We start from the raw sequence: 25,594 nt of genomic DNA on the forward strand, positions 1-25,594 counted from the left end.
CTGATGTTGGGAAAGATGGAGGGCACAAGGAGAAGGGGAAGACGGAGGACGAGATGGTGGGACAGTGTTCTCGAAGCTACCAGCATGAGTTTGACCAAACTGCGGGAGGCAGTGGAAGACAGGAGTGCCTGGCGTGCTCTGGTCCAGGGGGTCACGAAGAGTTGGACATGACTAAATGACTAAACAACAACAGACTTGCAGCTACCAGTACAAAAAGAATTAAATCTTCTTAATGCCATAACTGTGGCTCTCTATAGGAGTTGCTCTCCCCCTATTCCATATTTATAATCTCCGACGTTGTTTGACAGCCGCGTCTCACCCCTGAGAATATAGGCCACCTTTTCACTCTTCCTTAAAAGGGCCTGCTTTCAAAGTACAATAGGAACCCAGATAGAGTATCAGCTTTCTCATGCAACCTTGGCTATCGGCCATCAGCCTCCCTTTGGGGCATAACAAGAGCGCCTGAGGACATGTTGGGGGTCTCTTCTCCCCATGTGGGTGCCACAGCCAACTTCCAGGCACCTGAGGGGGCATAGCAGTTGAGCAAAGCTCCAGCCTCAGCCCCTCTCGTTTATTTCAGAATCAACCCGTTGCTTACATAGCTCCGAGATGCTCAGAGCACTTCTAAATCCTGGCCTGTGCTGAAACACAGAGTGGGTGGGCTTTGGCTGACTGCATGGCAGATTTCTCATGGTCCCCAAGGAGCTTTCTCTGCTCATTAGGCTCCGTAAACGCCAGGCCTTTGGCCTCTTCTTGTACATTTGGAGATGGGAAACCGGGAGGGGGAAGAACGAAGTGACATGTGTGTTTTGCTTGGGTCTCTGGTGCCGCAAAAGGAACCCATGGGCCGTTTCTCCTACTGTTTGGTTTAACTACTCCCCTCCATTTCCATCTTTGTCTCTGCCCACCCCTGACTAAAGTGCCTTTGCAAAGAACAAACGGGACAGGATTTCATGGTGACTTCCAGCCTGCCATTCCAGGGGCATTGAGGCAGCCCAGCAACCAGTTACGGCTCGCACGTTCCAAGAACTCTTGAGGTTTTTTGCAAGCCCCCAAAATACCCGTGGGCATTTTGGAGTTCTTTGTAAGCCCTGCAAATATACTTGCATGCTCTCTAAAGAACGGCCGGGGTGTCTTCCGGTCCTTAAGCTGTCTTATAATATGGAACGCTGAGCCAAAAGGGATAGGGAAGGAATGTGCTGAAATGCCCTCTCACAGGGGCCAGCATGATGCGCTAATGGGAAACGCTCAAGCATGATTTGAACACAGGAGCAGCTCTCCCCTCTGTCCTAAAACCTCCTTTCAAATTTTACCTTAGGCAAGCTGCTGCTTCTCAGCCACAGCACACCCGCCGTCACCCACCTGCGCCTTCAGTGCTCACTTTTCTTACAGGGTGGTTGTGCTAGGGCCACCAAGAAGGAAGGTGCTCTGAATTCTCCAGCAAAGCACTACACAGGTGCTAGACATTGTTAATAGAATCCTAGGACCGTAGAGTTGGAAGGGACAACACGGGTCACCTAGCCCAGTGTTTCCCAACCTTGGGTCTCCCGCTGTTTTTGGACTACAACTCCCATCACCCCTAGCTAGAAGGACCAGGGATGATGGGAACTGTAGTCCGAAAACAGCCGGAGACCCAAGTTTGGGAAACAGTGGTCTAGCCCAGGCACCCCCAACCTTCGGCCCTCCAGATGTTTTGAGACTACAATTCCCATCATCCCTGACCACTCCCATCATCCCTGACTACTGCAATGCACTCTACGTGGGGCTACCTTTGAAGGTGACCCCTGCAACTAATCCAGAATGCGGCAGCTAGACTGGGGACTGGGAGTGGCCGCCGAGACCACATAACACCGGTCCTGAGAGATCTGCATTGGCTTCCAGTACGTTTCCGAGCAAAATTCAAAGGGTTGGTGCTGGCCTTTAAAGCCGTAAATGGCCTTGGTCCTGTATACTTGAAGGAGCGTCTCCACCCCCATTGTTCTGCCCGGACACTGAGTCCAGCGCTGAGGGCCTCATTGCAAGGTTACAGGGAACCAGACAGAGGGCCTTCTCGGTGGTGGCTCCCGCCCTGTGGAACGCCCTCCCTTCAGATGTGAAGGAAATAAGCAGCTCTCCTATCTTTAAAAGACATCTGAGGCAGCCCTGTTTAGGGAAGTTTTTAATATTTAATGCTGTATTGTTTTTAACACTTGATTGGGAGCCACCCAGAGTGGCTGGGGAAACTCAACTGGATGGGCGGGGTATAAATATATTATTATTATTATTATTATTATTATTATTATTATTATTATTATTACTGGTCCTGCTAGCTAGGGATCATGGGAGTTGTAGGCCAAAACATATGGATGGCCGCAGGTTGGGGATGCCTGGTCTAGGCCAACCCCCGGCAATGCATCTTGCAGCGTGGAACTTAGGGCAGAAATGTGCTGGCACGTTTTAAGTTATTATAATAATAATATTATCATTTTATTGTTAGGTCCGATAGTTTATCCATCGGCCACCTGCCCCGGCGAGTTGCCAGCGGGGCCTCTGCGTCGTCCGGACGCAGCTCCAAGCGTTCAGCGTTCGAAAGTCAGTATCTTCATCTGGAGCTCCTCGTCCCCCGCGGCCCCCTGCGAGGGGGGCATGGGGAGCGCCAGCGGCTGCCGGCAGAAGCTGCTCTTCTTGGAGGAGAGAGGGGTGTCGAGGGTGAGGGAGGCGTTGGCCATCTCTCGGGGCTTGGAGCTGGCCAGGAAGCGCAGCAAGGTGGAGAGGGCTTTGGCCACGTCACCCCGGGCCCCTTCGTTGGCGAAGCAGTACAGGATGGGATCGGCCACGCAGTTGAGGCTGGTGAAAGCCAGCGCCGTGTGGTAGGCCACGAAGACCGTCTCCTCGAAGCCGCAGTCGCAGGGCTTGCTCAGGTGCACGGCGCTGCGGGAGAGGAGGAGGAGGTGGTACGGGGCGAAGCAGAAGAGCAGGATGGCGATGAGGCTGAGCGAGAGACGCTTGATCTTGGCTTTCTCCTGCCTCTCAGTGGAGATGTTCCCCCGAACGGCGCGCAGGATCCCCCGGTAGGAGAACAGCATCAGCGTCCACGGGAAGAGGAATCCGATGAAGACCCGGTAGAGGTTCATCCACGCCACCCACTCCTCCATGGGGTACTTCTCGAAGCAGAAGGTGTGGTTGTAGCGGTCGTGGAAGAGCTCGTTGTGGAACAGTGGCGCCGAGTTGGCCCCGATCTCGATGGCCCACACCGTGGCGCTGACGGCCACGGCCGTCTTGACCCGGCGGAAGCGAGCGAAGCGCAGCGGGTGCGCCACAGCCAGGTAGCGGTCGACCGAGATGCAGCACAGGAAGGCGATGCTGATGTAGATGTTGGTGTAGAAGATGAAGCCGAAGACCTTGCAGGACTGCTGCCCGTGGATCCAGTTGTCGTGGTGCAGGAAGTAGTCGATCCACAGCGGCAGCGTGGCGATGTAGAGCAGGTCGGCCACGGAGAGGTTCATCAGGTAGACGCCCAGCTCGTTCTTCTGGCGTACCTGCAGGTAGGCAGCCCACAGGGCCAGGCAGTTGGTGGGCAGGCCCACCGTGATGACGGCGATGTACAGCGCCGGAGGGAAGAGGTGGTCGATCTTGGAGTCCACGTGGCAACTCACCAGCGTCGCGTTGCACATCCTCAAGGAAGCGGGCTGCGGAGAGCCCGGGCAGCGCTGGGTCCCCGGCTCAGGACAGGGGTCTGCGGGGCCAGGAGCAGGGCGTCCGCAGGGCCGGGCTGGCCATCGCGAGGAGGTTCCTGGAATCGGTGCGCGGCGAGGCCCCCATGGGATGGAGCTGGGTGCTGCCTTCCTTCTGCCGTGGTGGCACCTAATCAGCTGGGCTGGTGCGAGGGACGCTTCTCAGAGGTGCTTCCAGGCCTTGTGGACCTGGGGAAAGAGGACAGCAATAACAACAGCAACAACAACTTATTAATACCACGTCCATCTGGCTGGGTTTCCCCAGCCGCTCTGGGCGGCTTCCAACAGAACGCTAAAATACAATAACCTATTAAACATTAAAAGCTTCCCTAAACAGGGCTGCCTTCAGATGTCTTCTAAAAGTCAGGTAGTTGTTTCTTTCCTTGACATCTGCTGGGAGGGCGTTCCACAGGGCAGGCGCCACCACCAAGAAGGCCCTCTGCCTGGTTCCCTGTAGCTTTGCTTCTCGCAATGAGGGAACCGCCAGAAGGCCCTCGGCCCTGGACCTCAGTGTCCAGGCAGAACGATGGAGGTAGATACGCTCCTTCAGGTATACTGGGCCGAGGCCGTTTAGGGCTTTCAAGGTCAGCACCAACACAAATGTACTGGTAGAGGTTACGAGAGAGGCACTGCAGGGCAGAGGCACCACCTTGAGCAATGCTCCCCACTCTTCCCCTTATGAAGAATGCAAGGAGAGCTCTGCTGCTGGATCAGGCCAGTGGAGGCTCGTCTAGCCCAGAGTCCTGTGTTCACAAGAGGGGGTACCCCCCCCGGCAAATCTATAACACATCGGTAACCCTCTCCTCTTCCTCCATCAATTTGTCCAGTCCTCTTTTAAAACCAACCAGGTATGTGGACATCACTGCCCATCCTGCGGAAGGGAGTTCCACAGTTTCGCCATGCAGCGTGCAAATAAGTACTTATTACAGGCACCCAACAATTCTCTCTAAGTTATATTAAGTTACAATAAGGATTTCCTGAATTAAGAATCTGAACTGGAATACAAAAGGGGGAGGTGAGAGGAGGTCCGGGATATAAGGTAATGGAAATAAGTAATGGGAATTATATTTGTTTTGTTTTGTTTTAATTGTGTATCTTTTTATTTTTGAATTTTTTTGTGCATTACTTGTTTTTTGTTGTCTTGCTTTTTGTATTAAATTGGAAACTCTAATAAATATTTTTTTTAAAAAAACCACACCAATTCTCTCTCCCTCTCAGTCGCTGGAGTTGGACGGATCAGGAGCAATTCCAGGTTTGGTTGGAATCCAAACATTTTATTGTTTTCACTAATTTATACAAGAAGCAGCAATCGATATTCAGCCACCCTCCCCATAAGCACCAAATGTCTATTTAATTACATTTGACGCTTAAGTCATTTCGCTTTGCAAGCAAAGGCATCGTGCCATAAGCTGCCATGTGTCTTCAGAGACCTGTGAGCACATTCGATCGGCGTCGTACAACGATGCCCGGTTGACAGAGAAGCTGTGGTTTTCTTCTCTGCTCAACTCTCTCGCACCTGGGTTTGTCCATGAATATTAAGATCCGGGTTGAGGTGTGCATTTAGTGCGGTTTAGGAAGCGGGGCAAACCTCTCTCTGGATTTTCTGTGCCCCTGATAATATCTGGTTCAGAGGACATTGCATTTTAACAGGGCACAGCAAGGAGAGAAGCTCTTGGACCTGGGTGGCGCTGTGGGTTAAACCACAGAGCCTAGGACTTGCCGATCAGAAGGTCGGCGGTTCGAATCTCCGTGACGGGGTGAACTCCCATTGCTCGGTCCCTGCTCCTGCCAACCTAGCAGTTCGAAAGCATGTCAAAGTGCAAGTAGATAAATAGGTATCGCTCTGGCGGGAAGGTAAACGGCGTTTCCATGCGCTGCTCTGGTTTGACAGAAGCGGCTTAGTCATGCTGGCCACATGACCCAGAAGCTGTACGCCGGCTCCCTCGGCCAGTAAAGCAAGATGAGCGCCGCAACTCCAGAGTCGGCCATGACTGGACCTAATGGTCAGGGGTCCCTTTACCTTTACCTTACAGTCAAAATACAGATCATGTGAAAGTGTGGGTGAGCTCCTTGGATGGGACCATAGGAACGGCGTCTTATTAAATTTCTTTTAGCATCACTTAGCGGCAGGGCTAAGCTGGGACATTTGTTGCCTTAGGGTGGCAAGTCCAGTCCTCATTCTTTCCACAGTTAAGTTCTCCCATGAGATAACAAAATGAATTGTATTATTATTATTATTATTATTATTATTATTATTATTATTATTATTAAAATTTATACACCGCCCTAAAGGTTAAAAAGGTAAAGGACCCCTGGACGGTTAAGTCCAGTCAAAGGTGACTATGGGGTTGCGGCGCTCATCTCGCTTTCAGGCCAAGGGAGCTGGCATTTGTCCACAGACAGCTTTCCAGGTCATGTGGCCAGGAGGACTAAACTGCTTCTGGCACAACAGGACACCATGACGGAAACCAGAGCCCACGGAAACGCTGTTTACCTTCCCACCGCAGCGGTACCTACTTATCTTCTTGCACTGGTGTGTTTTCGAACTGCTAGGTTGGCAGGAGCTGGGACCGAGCAACGGGAGCTCACCCCGTCGTGAGCTTTTGAACCGCCAACCTTCTGGTCAGCAAGCCCAAGAGGCTCAATGGTTTAGACCACAGCGCCATCTGTGTCCCTACCACCCTATAACCACACATCTCAGGGCGGTTACAACATAGGTAAAGGTAAAGGGACCCCTGGCCATTAGGTCCAGTCGTGGCCGACTCTGGGGTTGTGGCGCTCATCTCGCTTTATTGGTCGAGGGAGCCGGCGTACAGCTTCTGGGTCATGTGGCCAGCATGACTAAGCCACTTCTGGCGAACCAGAGCAGCGCACGGAGACTCCGTTTACCTTCCCGCCGGAGTGGTACCTATTTATCTACTTGCACTTTGATGTGCTTTCGAACTGCTAGGTTATAGTAACACAAAATACATAATTAAAAACAAAAACAACCCAGTAACCTTCCGTCCCCAACCCATTTTAAAATGGTGCATTTTAAAATGAATGAGAGCTTGGCAGGAACACAACTGTTCTCAGGGGAAAAATCCAACGCCTGGGATTTGGTACTGGGTGCGAAATTCAGCCGCCCAAGATTCTCTGCATCCTTTTATCAAAGAGCCAGTGTGGTGAGAGTATTGGGACAGGGCCTGGGAGAGACCAGGGTTCAAATCCCCACTTGGCCATGACTTCCACTGGGAGGTGGCCTGGGGGGTGGTTGATCACTGCCGCTCTCAGCCTGACCTACCTCGCAGGGTTGTTGTTGAGGGTAAAACAGGGAGGAGGAGATCTGTGGACCCCACCTTGAGCTTCTTGGAAGGAAAAAGCTGGGATATAAATGTGATGCGTAAACGAAGGCAGCAAGTTTCTAGCCCTCAGGCTTGTAAAGATTTGTTCAGAGAGGTGCTGCCTGGTGAGATCCCAGAAATGCAAGGGGGCAAAACCGGAACAGACTATGCAAACAGGAATGATTTATACAGGCTGCAGACCTCAGCGTTTTGGGGGGACCTAGCGCTTTGTTTACCATTTTGCAACTTTTCTGTATTTTTAGCACCGAGTGCACGTGGCCTGGTTTATCGCGACAATTCATGGAGTGAAACATGGCAGAAAAAGTGGAACAGAGTCATCGTCGGGAGCAAAAGGTAGGCCCTTAGTTAGTAGCTGGCGGGCAGGCTTTGACAGGGCCGTTGTGGTGTCCCCCCCCCCCCGCGGTATTAACACAGAGGCAGCGTGGTGCAGCAGTTAGAGTGTCGGGCCAAGACTTGGGGACCAGGCTTCGAATCCCCACTTGGCCTAATAATAATAATAATAATAATTTATTATTTATACCCCGCCCATCTGGCTGAGTTTCCCCAGCCACTCTGGGCAGCTCCCAATCAAATGTTAAAAACAGTACAGCATTAAATATTAAAAACTTCCCTAAACAGGGCTGCCTTCAGATGTCTTTTAAAGATAGGATAGCTGCTTATTTCCTTCACATCTGAAGGGATCCTTAAGGTCCACAAATGACAACATCTTGGAGGTCCCAAGTCGCAAGGTGGTGAGATTGGTCTCAACTAGGGCCAGGGCCTTTTCAGTACTGGCCCCGACTTGGTGGAACGCTCTGTCACAAGAGACCAGGGCCCTGCGAGACTTGACATCTATCTGCATGGCCTGCAAGACAGAGCTGTTCCGCCTGGCCTTTGGTTTGGACTCAGTCTGACCCTTATGTTACCCTCCCCTTAGGGTTTTGGTTTATGGGCTACTTTAAAATGAGGCTGCATTTTAAATTGTATCTTAACTTGTATTTTAAATTGGTCTTTTCCTTTTCCTTTTTTCTTTTCCCCCTATTATGTTTTTACTGTGATTTTATTGGTGTTATCCGCCCTGAGCCTGGCTCTGGCTGGGGAGGGCGGGGTGTAAATAAAATTTATTATTATTATTATTATTATTTGAGATTCTCCAACAGAACTGGGCTGGCCACCTCTTAAGCTGTGATTCCTGCATCGTTGCAGGGGGTTGGACTAGATGACCCTTGAGGTTCCCTTCCGACTCGACAGGTCTGTGATTCTATTCTCTTCTGAGGGCGCATCTGCCTTCCCCACCCAGATCGGTGGCCAAAAGCTTCATCCGCTGCCAGGAATCGAAGCAGCGCTCGCCTGTTTCGCCCAGGCAAGCAGCCAAACCCTCCCCAAACCTCGCCCCTCGGCTCAGTGGTTCTGGAAAGGAGAGACCATCTGCAGAGAGAGGCTGTGCCTGCAGCACCACACCTCTGTCTCGTCAGTAGAAATCTCGAAAGTGGTTGGGGAGCCATGCTGTCTGACTCAGGGAGAGAGCAGGAAACAACATCCAAAAGATGCAGCTTAAAACTTTGGTCTCTAAACAGAGGGGGGTGTCCAAAACAAGACGAATGCCTCGCAAGACGAAAAACCCGCAAGACGAAAGAGTTTTCCGTTTTTTGAGTCGTTCCGCAAGACAGATTTCCCTATGGGCTCTTGCGAGTTTGTTTCCTTTTTCTTAAAGCCGTTAAGCCGCTAATCGCCGTGCTTCGCAAGACGAAAAAACCACTAGAGGAAGAGACTCGCGGAACGGATTAATTTCGTCTTGTGAGGCACCACTGTATGTCACAGCAAGCTCACAAAGGTAGATGGGCCACAGGCACCATTTAGGGTGAGTTTGTGAGGGTGTCAGAAGCTACCCAGCTGGGGTGCATCTTTTGCCTCCTGCAAAAAAAATGCACAGACATCTAAAATGTGAGAGCAAAGACTAAGTAAGGTAAAGGGTAAAGGGACCCCTGAGCATTAGGTCCAGTCGTGGCCGACTCTGGGATTGCGGTGCTCATTTCGCTTTACTGGCCGAGGGAGCCGGCATACAGCTTCCGGGTCATGCAGCCAGCATGACTAAGCCACTTCTGGTGAACCAGAGCAGCGCACGGAAACGCCATTTACCTTCCCGCCGGAGCGGTACCTATTTATCTACTTGCACTTTGACGTGCTTTCGAACTGTTAGGTTGGCAGGAGCAGGGACCGAACAACGGGAGCTCAGCCCGTCGTGGGGATTCGAACCGCCGACCTTCTGATCAGCAAGTCCTAGGCTCTGTGGTTTAACCCACAGCGCCACCCACATCTCTTAAAGACTAAGTAGGGGCAATCGAATCTTTATTAAGATAAGACAAGCCGCTGGATCAAACTGATATTTCCAATCTAGTCCAGCATTCTGTTCCCACAGTCACCAACCAGACGTCCGGGGGGAAAGATTATGGAAGATTATTGCGATATATGATCACAATGGCAAGACTGTGATATACGCAAAGATGGGAGGACTTCTTATTACCTATTATGGAAGAACAGCTATTAAAATGAATGGATTTGGCTAGGACCACACATCTGATGTGCTAAACTAGAGAAAAATCACTGTTATTGGAAACCCCTTATGGGCTTTCTGTGCAAAAAGGAAAACCAGCTTGTGATATCTGGGTCTGAAGACTGACAAAAATGGGTTGCAAAGCAGAAGAGCTGGCTGTTACTACGGAGTAAGAATTTTGCACAGGTTTTTGAAGTGGAGAGACGGAGAAATGGAAGTCATTTTTCTTCTTCTTTGTTTACTTTTGGTTTTTTATGTCTAAACATGAGGCCAGGCATGCTCCGCTTTGGGGTTGCTGTTTTTGACATCAAGCACCACACGTGGAAAACATCCAGGAGGCCCTCAAAAACAGAACTGGGCGGGTTCATGGGAGGCAGTTCTCAAGAAACTCGGCTTGCAAGGTGGTTTAGGTCTTCAAAGAGCAACGCTGTTTGGGATTCAGCTGGGCAGACAGGTTCTCAACTGGTGAAACGGCAACCATTTTTGTGTGCGTCATGTGAAGCCCCACAGATATATTCTGGGCTGTTTCCTTTTCCCTTTTCTGAAAGTACAGTGGTACCTTGGGTTACATACACTTCAGGTTACATACGCTTCAGGTTACAGACTCCGCTAACCCAGAAATAGTGCTTCAGGTTAAGAACTTTGCTTCAGGATGAGAACAGAAATCGTGCAGCGGCAGCAGGAGGCCCCATTAGCTAAAGTGGTGCTTCAGGTTAAGTACAGTTTCAGGTTAAGAACAGACCTCCGGAACGAATTAAGTACTTAACCCGAGGTACCATTGTATTTCTGTTGAATTTTATCCCTATGACCTAAGCAACAAAATACACAAACATATAAAACAACTAGACCGATCCAAACCAAGGCTGGCATGCGATGTTACATTCGCCGGAAGAAATGATAAAGCAGGTTATCCGGATATTTGCGATGAGATAACAGGCAGGTAAAAGGGGAGAGAGAGCCGTCGTAAAAAGCGAGAGAGCAGGAGGTTTGGCACAGCACCTGACCCCAAAGAGTACCCATAATAAAAGCCTCTATATTACGTTAAGAAAAAAACTCAGCCAATTAGATGTCACTTGTGCCAAACTTGTGGAAGAGACAAATGTACTCCTTTAATGTATTCAGTAAAATTCTGGGCTGTTTTCAAGGGCACACCCCGCCTTTTCCCTGCAAGTGCTTGGGACACGTACAGAGTGCAGAAGACCCGAGATGCTGCGTTTGCAGAGCTGGATGCTGGTTTCTAGGAAATTGGGGTGGGGGGAACAGACTGGGACGTAGCCCCCGCCCCGAGGCATTTATCCCCGGCTTAGCTCAGCAGAAGCGTTAGTTCTCCAATTAATTAATAAGAAGGGCTCCTGAAAAATTAATGTTGACCTTTCTGAGGTCTTAATCCCTCTGCCTGCAGCTGAAGGTCATGGAGACCCCCTTCCTCCCTAACACAATTCCCTGGCACTCTCCTGCCAAGCTCTAAAGGGCAGGGAACAAAGGAGACACAGGCTGGTGCTGAAACGGCAGGGCTCCCTCCAGTCCCAAACAGGATACGGCCACATGCCACCTTCCTCAAATTAAAAACCCAGGTTCAGTGCAGAATATATGAGGAGGGTGGGGGGAAACCCTTTAGCCTTCCAAACTGCCTCCCTCTCAGCCAAGCCTGCTTGCAAGAACCCCGCAGCTGTCTCAGATATGCCGGTTCACTTCAGCGTGGTCCAATTAACTAACCTGCTTCGAGGACACCGTGGCAGAAGATTGGGCCTGGAAAATCCGGAAAAGAAATGTGGGACGTGGAAATGTATCAGAAAAACAACTGAAGCAAATGTGCAAATCTTGGGCGCTCTCGATAGGGGAGGCTGTGCCTTTCCTTGCTGCGGTTGACCAGAGTTTTAGCACCATTCATGGGCTGTGTCTAAACAGAAAGCATAAACAGTTCTGAAACTCATTCATTCGTCTTGGTCTTCCCCTTGGCACCCTGCAAGACAGGCTGCCGGGAGAGAATTAATTCATGGGAGAAATAAGTTCTTGGCTTGGGGAGAGAAAGGAAGAGAAGTTCTAAGCCAGTCTAGACCAACAGGAATTAAGATTGCCGGAAGAAATATCAACAACCTCAGATATGCAGATGACACAACCTTGATGGCAGAAAGTGGGGAGGAATTAAAGAACATTTTAATGAGTGTGAAAGAGGAGAGCGCAAAATATGGTCTGAAGCTCAACATCAAAAAACGAAGATCATGGCCACTGGTCCCATCACCTCCTGGCAAATAGAAGGGGAAGAAATGGAGGCAGTGAGAGATTTTACTTTCTTGGGCTCCGTGATCACTGCAGATGGTGACAGCAGTCACGAAATTAAAAGACGCCTGCTTCTTGGGAGGAAAGCAATGACAAACCTAGACAGCATCTTAAAAAGCAGAAACATCACCTTGCCAGCAAAGGTCCGTATAGTTAAAGCCATGGTTTTCCCAGTAGTGATGTATGGAAGTGAGAGCTGGACCATAAAGAAGGCTGATCGCCTTGATGCTTTTGAATTCTGGTGCTGGAGGGGACTCTGGAGAGTCCCATGGAGTGCAAGAAGATCAAACCTATCCATTCTTAAGGAAACCAGCCCTGAGTGCTCACTGGAAGGACAGATCCTGAAGCTGAGGCTCCAAGACTTTGGCCACCTCATGAGAAGAGAAGACTCCCTGGAAAAGACCCTGATGCTGGGAAAGATGGAGGGCACAAGGAGAAGGGGATGGCAGAGGACGAGATGGTGGGACAGTGTTCTCAAAGCCACCAGCATGAGTTTGACCAAACTGCAGGAGGCAGTGGAAGACAGGAGTGCCTGGCGTGCTCTGGTCCAGGGGGTCACGAAGAGTTGGACATGATGAAATGACTAAACAACAACAAAGGCCAACCGGGCGCCCTCTGGCTGTTTCGGACTACAACTCCCATCAGGTTGGCAAGAGGTGATGCAGAAAGCTGGCTCTCTCCGGTTCTCTGCCACCTGTTGATGTGATGAAGAGAAGATTATGGCTGCATTGCGGCCACACCAGCAATGATCGGAAAAGTAGGAGTCTGATCGTGAACATTTGACTCCTAGAATTATGGCAGAAGGGCAATATCAGGAGCAACAGAAATGCCCACGGTGGAGGGCTTTCTTCAGCCCACCAGAACTCTTCTTCAGGATGGGTGTTAAGGAAAAATAAACGCAGAGAGAAGAGAGAGGAGGAGGTGTTCCCAAGGATTAAGACTTTCTGGGAGATGATCTATAATGAAATGAAAAAGGTATTCAAATATACCTTTCTGAAGAAACCAGAGGCCTTTCTCCTGGGCATGGTCGGCCAATTGGTGCCAAAGAAGGACAGAACTTTCTTTATGTATGCCACAACAGCAGCAAGAATACTTATTGCAAAGTACTGGAAGACACAAGATCTACCCCCCCCCCCCCGGGAAGAATGGCAGATGAAGGTGATGGACTACATGGAACTGGCGGAAATGACTGGCAGAATCCGAGACCAGGGAGAAGAGTCGGTGGAAGAAGACTGGAAGAAATTTAAAGACTATTTACAGAAATATTGTAAAATTAATGAATGTTAGAAGGATGTTGGAATGATGTTATGTGACTTTAGCAGGAATGATATAAAGGATTTGGGAAAAACTGACTGTTAATTGGTGAAAGGAGGGAAAGTAAAGCTACACTATACTAGGACTAATTACAGGACTAATATTTGAAAAGATGGAAAGGATTTGCTGAAATAGATAATCGATCTAGAATACAAAAAAGGGAGGTGTGAGGAGGTCAAGGAAATAAGCTAATGAAAGATAAGTAATGGGAAGATTTATTGTATTTTTCTTTGTTTTTTCTTTTTTGTTTAATGGATTTTATTTTTCTGGTTTTTTTCCTTTGTATCTTATCCTTTGTTTTTTACCTACTGTGATGTGTTGTATTGTTTTTTTGTTTAAAATGATGTTTTTTACTTTTTCTTGTTGTACCCCTTAAAACTTTAATAAATATTATTTAAGAGAGAGAGAGAGAGAGGAGGAGGTGTTGCTCATGTGCATTGCAAAAAAAACTCTTTTGCCTGCACTTTTTATGATGGAAGGGAGATTTAATGAGGCCACACAGTGCTGGGCGTAACATAGATCTCAGGTTGCAACAAAAGGCTATTGAAGCAGCAACCTCTTTGGAAAAACACAAAAGGAAGCGATCACGCGGACATCTGCATCCTAAGTTCACCCTAAGAGTGGAACCTATGGGGCGTGTTGAATTGTTCAGTTTTCATACTCCCAAAACGAAGGGTGGTAAAAAGTTGTAACGTGATTTGGGAATTCAAAATATATTTTGGCTGAACTGATATAATTTAGTTTTGCTTGGAAGGTAAAATGTGTGTAGAATCGCATATAAGTCATGATTGCCAAACAGCTGCAGTTATATCATCATCATCATCATCATTTAGCATAACTGGCATTTTTCCGAAGCTAAAATTAAAATTCTTTGATTTCCCGAATGCAGTCCATATGCTTCTTCAACAGACGCAGACTTGCCAAGCTAAATGTTGTCCAGTCACAAAAATAACAGCAGATTTGGTTTCCTCGCACCTAAAAGCCTATCTTTGAGACCCTTCAGCTGAAGAGATATGCAGAAATTAAAGTCTGGCATGCCCTGTGGCAGGAGTCCAGGAGGACAGAACACTGTTTTTGTGGCTTTGCTATTATTTAAGGCCAGTGGGGCTGATGGGAATTGTAGTCCAAAACAGCTGGAGGAGGGCTCAGGTTGGCGGCGGCTGTTCGGAGCACCGGTTGCTCTTGTTTTTCTGAAACATGCGGAGGTGTGAGATGGGGAGCACGCATCACAACTCCGAATAACGAGACGTGATCGCAACAAGAAATGTAGGAGTAAAACACAGGGTGAAGCGGTTCGTCAGACTTGGGGCAGGCAGCGTAGATCAAGGTCAGTGAGTTTCAGAACATCCTAAGAGCCAAGCTGGATCAGGCCCCAATCAGTCTTTAACATCAGCAGTAACATCTAGACCATGGGAGAGTTTCAGCCCTGTTCTTGAGTTTGTTCAAAGCCTAAAACAGCTTTATCTTGTATTCCTTTCTTTGAATTTGTGCCATTTGGGTTTTTAAACCTTTTTGTAAAACCAGCACTAGAATTTTCACAGTTGAGTCTTCAACCCCTTATTATTGTGCTTCCCCTTCTTCAAGTTTGGCTATGTTTAAAACTTGCTATTTAGGTTTTCAAACCTTTTTTTGTAAATTCAGTATTAGAAACTGTACTTTTGAGTCTTCAATCCTTTATTACTGCGCTTTGCTTTACCTAGGTAGCGCTAGGATTATAATACGTCAGATTTTTGGGGTTCTACCCTTGTTTGAATTTTGGTCATTTAAAGTTTATGATTTTTCTATTTCCTTCTGGGGAAACTGAATAGCTCAGTGAAACGAGGTTTGTAGCCGGCATCCCGTCAAGGCTTTGTTCTATTTTAGGTTTTTCCTACTACAAGCAGGGCATAAGGGCAGCAGGCCGTTTGACGGTGCAGAGTTAACCTGCGGAACTCCCTCCCACAAGCGGCTGCCACCAACTTGCTTGGCTTTCAAAGAGCGCTGCGCAAATCCACGGAGGAGGACAGGGCTATCGGTGGCTCATCAATATCCTCCTTAAAGTGTGGTGCATAAAATATTTAAAAATCCAGGGTTGGAGCTTTCTTCCAGCTTTGAAGCAATGTCCAAAGCTGTATCTGGCAAACTCTCATCGACAAATTTAACTTTCTGTTATGCGAAGGTGCTGGAAACGAGGGTCCTATTCTCCTCTGTTAGCCTTAGAACAGCCTTTATAAATGTAACGACCTCCCAAATTTTAAAGTTTTGTTTAGTAACGGGGGCTGAAAAGCAAGTCTCGGACGAACAACTGGACCAGGGGTCAGCAAACTTTTTCAGCAGGGGGCCGTTCCACTGTCCCTTAGACCTTGTGGGAGGCTGGACTATATTTAGAAGATGATGATGATGATGAAGAAGAAGAAGAAGAAGAAGTAGAGTTTGGATTTGATATCCCGCTTTATCACTACTCTAAGGAGTGAGAGCTGGACCATCAAGAAGGCTGATCGCCGAAGAATGGATGCTTTTGAATTCTGGTGCTGAATTCTTGAGAGTCCCATGGACTGCAAGAAGATCCAACCTCTCCATTCTGAAGGAAATCAGCCCTGAGTGCTCACTGGAAGGACAGATCCTGAAGCTGAGGCTCCAATACTTTGGCCACTTCATGAGAAGAGAAGACTCCCTGGAAAAGACCCTGATGTTGGGAAGGATGGAGGGCACAAGGAGGACGGCAGACGACGAGATGGTGGGATAGTGTTCTGGAAGCTACGAATATGAGTTTGACCAAACTGCGGGAGGCAGTGGAAGACAGGAGTGCCTGGTATGCTCTGGTCCAGGGGGTCAGGAAGAGCCGGACACAACTAAATGACTAAACAACAACAAAGGAGTCTCAAAGCGGCTAACAATCTCCTTTCCCTTCCTCCCCCACAACAAACACTCTGTGAGGTGAGTGAGGCTGAGAGACTTCAGAGAAGTGTGACTGGCCCAAGGTCACCCAGCAGCTGCATGTAGAGGAGCGGAGACCCGAACCCGGTTCCCCAGATTACAAGACTACCGCTCTTAACAACTACCGGCTAAGACCAAATTCCTATGCCCCATAAATAACCCAGAGATGCATTTTAAATAAAAGGACACATTCTACTCATGTAAAAACACGCTGATTCCCGGACTGTTTGTGGGCCTGATTTAGAAGGCGATTGGGCTAGATCTGGCCCCCAGGCCTCAGTTTGCCTACCCACAGACTGGACTTTCAGCTGACTCACTAGAAGGGAGCATTTCAAGGAAGGAGATGGCGGCTGAGCTCTTGCGTCAGCCTTCGAACTTCACTCCCCCCTTCCCAACTGCACACACCCCATGGAAACCTTCGGGGTCGGCATTTGCATTTCCTCCTGATAGCTCGCTTACCAAATACTTCACTGCGTCATCCGGGCAGAGCCTGCCCTACAAAATCCAAACACGCGCACAAACCCGACAGCGTTCATCCTGCTGCTCGCTGTGCAGCAGAATTTATCCCGAACAAGGTTGCAGCCCCACTCATTTCCGGAGACACCTGTGCAGGAGACTTTTGCCCCTGCTGGACAGCTATGGCGTCCTCTCCCTCTGGTGCCTTTGACAGCATCCAAAATCTGTCTGAGCCAGCTCGAGAGCACCTGCTGCCAGTCAGCTAGATGGGACAATGGCTCAGGACTGCAATACCTCAAGGACCGCCTCTTCCCATACAAACCTACCCAGACCCTGAGATCATCTTCTGAGGCCCTCCTTCGTGTGTCTCCTCCGCGAGAGGTCCGGAGGGTGGCAACACACGAACAGGGCCTTCTCTGCAGTGGCTCCCCATCTGTGGAATGCTCCTCCCAGGGAAGTTCTCCTGGCGCCTTCACTAGGAGACTCATGTAAAAACACACTGATTCCCTGACTGTCTGCGGGCTGGATTGAGAAGGCGATTGGGCCGCATCCGGCCCACGGGCCTTAGGTTGCCTACCCCTGCTGTACCCTTTTTAAAAATGCTAGCTCTTTTGGGTTTTTTTTTTAAAAATTGGGTTGCTGGTTTTGTTTTGATTTTATATATTTGATATTTGATGTGAACCGCCCTGAGACCTTTGGGTATAGGGCGGCATAGAAAATAAATAAATAAATAAATAAATAAATAAATAAATAAATAATAGTAACAACAACAACAGGGATGCGGGTGGCGCTGTGGTCTAAACCACTGAGCCTAGGACTTGCCGATCAGAAGGTCGGCGGTTCGAATCCCCACGATGGGGTGAGCTCCCGTTGCTCGGTCCCAGCTCCTGCCAACCTAGCAGTTCGAAAGCATGTCAAAGTGCAAGTAGATAAATAGGTACCACTCCGGCGGGAAGGTAAACGGTGTTTCCATGCGCTGCTCTGGTTCGCCAGAAGCATCTTAGTCCTGCTGGCCACATGACCCGGAAGCTGTACGCCGGCTCCTTCAGCCAATAAAGCAAGATGAGCACCGCAACCCTAGAGTCGGCCACAACTGGACCTAATGGTCAGGGGTCCCTTTACCTTTAACAACAACAATAATGGCCTGATTCTGCATGAGGCAGCTTCCTTATCTTCCTAAAACGTCCCTCGGGGGACACCAAAATTCAGGCATGGTCTGTACAAAGCAGGCCTTGACGCCGTAACCTATTTCTGATGAGGTGAACGGCATGCGCGGGGGGCTCTGGGCGGGCAGCCAGCCAGGCTCCGCAAACCCAGAACGGAGGAGCAGGCTACAAGAGAGAGGTCCTGGGTGCATTTCTCGGGGAGGAGTCGGAGGGAGGCTCCGCAGGCCCCTGGAGCCGTCTGGGTTGCTTCTCTGTGGGTGCATCGGTATCTATGGAAATCAAGCACTTTGCATGGCCAACGGATTTATAAACCTGCGCTTTGCATCTTTAACAACCTTCCCAAAGCCCCTGGAAACCGCAGGAGGGGTGAGTGGTCCTGCTTGAGGCCGCTGTGAGAGCAGGCCACTGGGCTCTCTGAGCCCCCTTGGGACTGATCCAGGAACAGGGGCTCCTCCTAGGTCCTTGTGAGCCTGACTCCTCCTTGACCCCCAAACTAATGCTCCTTATGCCCTCGATGTGGGAGAGTCAGGAGAGCAAAATAAAGCAGAAAACGAGCGCATATCACGCCAGCCAGCCTGCACAGACGGTGTTAATAATTGGCCTGGTGGTGCCAGGAGGGGCATGCGCTCATTTCATGCGCTTATGCGCAGGAGCCCAAGTGAAAGGAAGAAGAACATCATTACTGAGTAACCAGGCAGGACGAGTCAACGTGGTCCAAAAATGCCCAGGGAAAAGTTGGGACATCCATTGTTGTGCTGCCTTCTTCCCAGCCCTAATTAAGTGCTACAAACCTGGGTGGGTTTTGGGGTTGGTTTGTTTTTCTTTAAAACGAACTCTTCTGGAGTTTCTCAGAGCGTTCAGTTTTGCACCAGAATCCACAAGTTACGTGCTGGGTTTGATTTTGTTCGTTCACCCGCCGCCTCTGCACAGTTATCTGAGCCCAAAGTGCTTTGCAACGAAAACCCAATTACGATCATCCACTTACTGCTGCTGCTTTGAAAATAACGTAATGATTCCACCCAAACGCTCTTTATTCCGGCTTTTGGCACCTGAGGTGCATACTCTTAGGGCCCACCTTATTTCTGTGATTGTAAGTTGCTTTAAACTGCTTTTTAACATGGTGTTCTAATTGCGGTAACCCGCCTGAGACCTTAGGTTAACCATATTTCACGGCCTAGGACCCTCGTAGTTACGGGAGCGCCTCTCCCGGTATGGCCCACAGAGGACCTCAAGGTCCATAAATAGCAATACTCTAGAGGTCACGGCCCTAAGGAAGTCAGCTTAATCTCAACCAGAGGCAGGGCCTTTTCAACACTGGCCCCGGCCTGGTGGAACGCTCTGTCTCATGAGACCAGGGCCCTGTGGGATCTGATTTATTTCCGCGGGGCCTGTAAGACAGAGTTGTTCTGCCTGGCCTTTGGTTTGGAATCAACTTGATCCCCTTCCCCTCTTTCCTTTTTCCTTTCTCTTTCTGTGATGGAACTCCTATTTGGGGACTTCCCTGGCTTTTTCTGGCCCACGTAAGACCAGTCTTGGTGAAGACTTGACGTTTTCATCCCCAAAAAAGTTTTGATTTTAGTTTCTCCGGAAATGAGGCTGCATTTTAATATTGTTTTTAAGTTGTATTTTAATCAATTGTTTTTATACCTGGTGTTAGCCGCCCTGAGCCCGGTCTTGGTTGGGGAGGGCGGGGTATAAATAAAGCTGCTTCTTCTTCTTCTTCTTCTTCTTCTTCTTCTTCTTCGTCTTCGTCTTCTTCTATTTCGCTTGGAGACACTTTGAGGATCAATGTAGAAGTATGATGCAGAAAGGGCAATCACAGAATCATACAGTTGGAAGGGGCCCCAAGGGTCATCTAGTCCAACCCCCTGCAATGCAGGAACCACAGCTATTGAGTCCCTGACAGGTGGCCACCCAACCTCTGTCGGAAAGCCTCCAAGGAAGGAGAGTCCACCACCTCCCGAGAGAGTCCATTCCACAGCTGAACAACTCTTACCGTCAGAAAGTTCTTCCTGATGTTTAGTCGGAATCTCCTTTCTTGTAACTTGAAGCCATGGGTTCGAATCCTACCCTCTGGAGCAGGAGGAAACAGGCTTGCTCTGTCTCCCACGGCACAGCCCTTAAGATATTGGAAGGTGGCTCTCAGATCTCCTCTTTTCCAGGCTAAACATACTCAGCTCCTTCAACCGTTCCTAATAAGGCTTGGTTTCCAGAACCTTGGTCATCTTGATCGCCCTCCTCTGAACACATTGCTTAGAGCAGTGTTTTTCAACCACTGATGTTGCCTGGTGTGCCGTGGGAAAAATTGAAAAATTCGAAAGATTTAAAAATAAAGTATTTTATAATTTTTCATATTTCTGTTTACTTACTATTTCATAATAAAGTAATTATAAAATACTTTCTTTGTGTTTATTTGATTCCTATTCAAGAGAATTACTTTATATATAGTCAATATAGGCACAGAGTTAAATTTTTTAACATTTTCTAATGGTGGTGTGCCTCGTGATTTTTTTCATGAAACAAGTGTGCCTTTGCCCAAAAAAGGTTGAAAAACACTGGCTTAGAGTGTGAAGATATGTAAGGTAGCTGTAGCCTGGTGGCTGCGTGTGCTGATGTTTCCACGTGCAACCACCCATGTGTGGCGAGATCTCGTCTGCGATAACACTTGAGCATTCACACATATGCCTACCATGGCACAAAATAAAAATCAGTTCATCCACACCTCTGCCCCACGCTCAGCCGTTCACCCAGATACCCACGGAGCATCTTTCAGGAGAAAAGATCTTAACTTTGAGCGTTGAGGGGGGAGAAACCTAGGTTTTGGGGTCATTCTGTTTCTGAGCTTTGTGTTGTTTTTTTAACTGGAACAGGCGAGTCCAAGAATTGAACCGAACCATGGTTCTTAATTATTAAGTGCTTTTACCAATGTAAACTCTCACTGGGAGAGTTTGAGCCAAATATTCTGGTGGCTCATGTCTCCAAAAGATTCCATCAACGGTGACTCTGAAAAATTCTACACATCACTTGGGAAGACAGGTGAACTGATACCAGTGTACTGGAAGAAGCAAAGATCACCAGTGTCGAAGCAATGATTCTTCAACATCAGCTTCGTTGGACTGGTCATGTTGTGCGGAGGCCTGATGATCGTCTTCCAAAGCAACTACTCTATTCCCAACTTAAAAACGGGAAGCGTAATGCTGATGGTCAAGAAAAGAGGCTTAAAGATTCTCTCAAGGCAGATCTTTAAAAATGTAGTATAAACACTGACACTGCCTGCGAGCGCTCCAGTTGGAGAACAGCCTTGACCAAAGGTGTCATGGGCTTTGAAGACGCTCAAACTCAGGACGCAAGGGAGAAACGTGCTAAGAGGAAGACACGCTTGGCAAATCCACACCGGGATCAACTCCCATCTGGAAACCAATGTCCCCCTGTGGAAGGATGTGTGGCTCCAGAATTGGCCTCCACAGTCACTTACGGACTCACTGTTAAAACCGTGTTTATGGAAGGTAATCTTACTGAGCTGTGAGGGATCGCAGAAGAAGAAGAAGAAGAAGAAGAAGAAGAAGAAGAAGAAGAAGAAGAAGAAGAAGAAGAAGAAACATGAGGAAGGCTGGGGGTGTTGCAGAAAGCTTTGCAGGGCTGGGGGGCATGAAACGAGGGAACAGGAGCTGTGCCCCTCCCTCCCCCCCAAGGACATTGGCTTCTCTCCCCATTACCGGCCCAAATATAATTAAGCCAGTCTGGACCTCGCTGCCCACCTGCTTCCAGAGTGATGAGTCGGCTGCAGTATGCTCTCTGGAAGGAAGGAAGGAAGGAAGGAAGGAAGGAAGGAAGGAAGGAAGGAAGAAAGAAAGAAAGAAAGAAAGAAAGAAAGAAAGAAAGAAAGAAAGAAAGTAAGTTGCTAGCTGCCTAGTCCCAGAAATGTTCAGCCCTGGCATAAAGATCCTGCACTCAGTGACTTTTGGCTCACTTGAAGAAAAAAAGCCACGAGAAACACAGCCCCTACTAGCTAATAAATCACCACCCCAAACCTGTACCATGGCCTCATTTATGAAGGGATGTAACAGGACTGCTCCTTTGTCAGGAAAGGTGGGAGATTAAGATCCCAGGTCATCTGTGCATTAAAAAAAATATAGAATCAGATCCAGACACTTCAGAACGTTGCATATATTTTCACCACTGTAACAAGGCGTTGTTGCTGTTTAGTCGTTTAGTCGTGTCCGACTCTTTGTGACCCCCTGGACCAGAGCACGCCAGGCACTCCTGTCTTCCACTGCCTCCCTCATGCTGGTAGCTTCGAGAACACTGTCCAATCATCTTGTCCTCTGTCGTCCCCTTCTCCTCGTGCCCTCCATCTTTCCCAACATCAGGGTCTTTTCCAGGGAGTCTTCTCTTCTCAGGAGGTGGCCAAAGTCTTGGAGCCTCAGCTTCAGGATCTGTCCTTCCAGTGAGCACTCAGGGCTGATTTCCTTCAGAATGGATCGCTTTATTCTTGTGTGTAATTTGGTATTTGTGTTTTTCTTTTCTTTTTTCTTGTTGTATCAATAAAAATCTTTAATAATAAAAAAGAATGGATCGGTTTGATCTTCTTGCAGTCCATGGGACTCTCAAGAGTCTCCTCCAGCACCAGAATTCAAAAGCATCCATTCTCCGGCAATCAGCCTTCTTTATGGTCCAGCTCTCACTTCCATACAGCACTACTGGGAAAACCAGAGCTTTAACAACACGGACCTTTGTTGGCAAGGTGATGTCTCTGCTTTTTAAGATGCTGTCTAGGTTTGTCATTGGTAACAAGGTGAGTCACCTTGAAATTTTCTGTTGCTGTTGGTATCCGCCTGTCTCGAGAGACAATGGAGTGCGCTTCCGGGGGTGAAGTCAAACCGTTGAGTTGTGCAAGCCTGGGCAGTATGGATGGAGGTCCTGGGCTGCCCAGATGAGAAGACGCCCCCCCCCCCATTGGCAGGGCAAGACGTTTGGCACCCGCAAAGCTGCTGGAGTTGTAGCTTGGCTCATGGGAGCTGGAGGGTGCCAGATTGGTGGAAATGGGGCTGAAACGATAGGCCAGGGGTCAGCAAACGTTTTCAGCAGGGAGCCGGTCCACTGTCCCTCAGACCTTGTGGGGGAGGCGGACTACATTTTGGGGGGTGGAATGAACAAATTCCTGTGTCCCACCAAGAACCCAGAGATGCATCTTAAATAAAAGGACACATTCTACACATGTAAAAACACCAGGCAGGCCCCACAAATAAACCAGAGGTGCATTTTAAATAAAAGCACACATTCTACACATGTAAAAACACCAGGCAGGCCCCACAAATAACCCAGAGATGCATTTTAAATAAAAGCATACATTCTACTCATGTAAAAACACGTTGATTCCCGGATCGTCCACAGGCCAGATTGAGAAGGCGATTGGGCCGCATCTGGTCCCCGAACCTTAGTTTGCCTACCCACGCAATAGGCTTTGCAGCCCCTTCCCAACCAGGTCCTAACCTGGTGGTTATAGAGACTAAAAAACCGGCCTCTCCAGGGCTAGAAATTCAGGTCACTCAGCCCCCTGCCCTCTTTGCCCCCACACCCAGGCATGATCCACAAAGAACCTGCGGCACCTTAGTAATGGTAAAGGGACCCCTGACCATTAGGTCCAGTCGTGGCCGACTCTGGGGTTTTGGCACTCATCTCGCTTTACTGGCCGAGGGAGCCGGCATACAGCTTCCGGGTCATGTGGCCAGCATGACTAAGCCGCTTCTGGCGAACCAGAGCAGCACACAGAAACGTCGTTGACCTTCCCGCCGGAGCGGTGCCTATTTATCTACTTGCACTTTGAGGTGCTTTCGAACTGCTAGGTTGGCAGGAGCAGGGACCGAGCAACGGGAGCTCACCCCATCACTGGGATTCGAACCGCCGACCTTCTGATCGGCAAGCCCTAGGCTCTGTGGTTTAACCCACAGCGCCACCCATGTAGAGACAGATTAATGATGGCAGATGGCATCGTTTTCATCGCATGCATGAAAAGTTCTCCTTGGTTGCCACCTCTATATCTTTGTGGGTATGAAAGGAGGGACAAATGCGGGGGGTTCTGTGTACAGACATAGATGCCCCTTGGGGTCCCTTCTAATTCTAAAATTCTATCTCACACACACACACCTGATTAAGTAGAGTGAACACAGTGAAGGGAATTCTGACAGACTTTTGTAAAATAGAACTCCCAACGAAACAAACTGTTGGAAGATTCAGGGCCGGTAAAAGAATCTCCTTCTTAGAACTGTGGAATCGTGGCATCCCCAAAACCCCAGCTCTGTAAGTGGCGGAAAAGAAGATCGCTGCACCATCTCAGTGCCGAAAAGCAGAACATGCCCCGGCAGTGCTTTTAAATCCATGGCCCCAGGGCATCGGTTCTCTCTCCTCACTTCCAGAATCTGGGAAATGTTTAAATGCTATAGAACAAAGGCCAGAAAACAGGATGATTCGGCCACCACAGTTTGGGGTTACCACCATGAAAACACCACCCAGTTGTGTTAATACTGCCATAAAATTTAGGGAACAAGCTGTACTACCAAAACAATTAAGGTTTTAAATGATAATTTTAGGTTATATTTTAGTGATCAAGATTTAATATACCGTATTTTTCACTCTATAAGGCGCACCAGACCACAAGACGCACCTAGTTTTTGGAGAAGGAAAACAAGAAAAAAAATATTCTGAATCTCAGAAGCCAGAAGAGCAAGAGGGATCGCTGCGCAGTGAAAGCAGCAATCCCTCTTGCTGTTCTGGCTTCTGTGATAGCTGCGCAGCCTGCATTCGCTCCATAAGACGCACACACATTTCCCCTTACTTTTTAGAAGGGAAAAAGTGAGTCATAGAGCAAAAAATATGGTATATATTTTTTAACTGCCACTATATCTGAATCGTCTCTGTTGTACCCAATTGCAATTCAATTATGATTTTCCTGATATTGTATGTGACCTGGAACTGGTCTGTGACCGTAATAATAAAATCCATTCATTCACACACCACCCGGTATAACACAGAGTTAACCAGGGCTAAAGAACCCCTGACCGACGGCCAACTGTAGTTGGGGGGACCCCCAGCGGTCATCTAGTCCAACCCCTGCCATGCAGGTGTCTTTCACGCAGCTCATTAAGCGAACTATGGAACTCCCTCCCACATGAGGCAGGGACGGCCCCCAATTTGGATGGCTTTAAAAGAGGGACTCCTGATGTTCTGGTGAGTCTTCAAGGCGCCACAAAACTCTCCATTGTTTTTTCTGCTTCGACAGACGAATACAGCTACCCCCCTGGAAATTGCATGCTCTGAGAGAGGCAGGAGGTGACACACAGGCTGCATGGCTTGTGTGTCACAAAGAAGGATGTCGCCTGCCTGCTTCCTGGGTTCTCTCCTACCATCACCCCTGTTCCGTCAACGCTCTGCTACTCCCCCCCCCCCGCCACGACTCCCAGTAACAGCCTGTGCTCAGACCCCCAATTTGATTATCCCGCCACTGGCCTATTTATATCCCAGAAACGCACTCTCTGCCTCTGAGGCGGCCACAAACCAGCTGTCGTTTGCGCACACTTGGTTTACAGGAACCCAAAACTTTCCACCAGGCTCTGGAGTCGGTGGGAATTCTTGCCCAAAGCGGCTTTTGCCCTCCCCACCGTGGCAAGCGAAAGGAAGTCATAGAATCTTAGAACTGAAAGGGATCCTCAGAGGCCATCTATTCCAACCCCCTTCAATGCAGCAATCAAAACTAAATACCGTGGTGTGTGTTTTCACTTCATAAGACGCACCCGACCATAACACGCACATAGTTTTTAGAGGAGGAAAACAAGAAAATAAATATTTGGAACGAAACAGTGGATGTATGATTTT

General features: G+C 48.7%; 1 protein-coding gene across 2 annotated transcripts in view; it reads right to left on the reverse strand.

Moving 5' to 3' along the window:
- Positions 1 to 2,434: 2,434 nt before the first annotated feature.
- Positions 2,435 to 25,594, reverse strand: part of GPR4 (G protein-coupled receptor 4) — a 39,604-nt gene continuing 16,444 nt past the window's right edge. The window contains exons 1-2 of one of the 2 annotated variants that reach the window (XM_083754126.1): positions 11,307 to 11,970; positions 2,435 to 3,902 (exon numbers count right to left, since the gene is read on the reverse strand). In XM_083754126.1, the coding sequence (XP_083610252.1) occupies positions 2,559 to 3,653 (1,095 nt within the window). In that variant the 5' untranslated portion in view covers positions 3,654 to 3,902; positions 11,307 to 11,970 and the 3' untranslated portion in view covers positions 2,435 to 2,558. Of the gene's footprint in view, positions 3,903 to 11,306; positions 11,971 to 25,594 lie in introns of those variants that run through there. The other variant, XM_083754125.1, reaches the window with a different exon arrangement.

The sequence above is a fragment of the Podarcis gaigeae genome, assembly GCF_964106915.1.
Source record: "Podarcis gaigeae genome assembly, chromosome: 8".
In the NCBI taxonomy this organism is placed as follows: Eukaryota; Metazoa; Chordata; class Lepidosauria; order Squamata; family Lacertidae; genus Podarcis; species Podarcis gaigeae.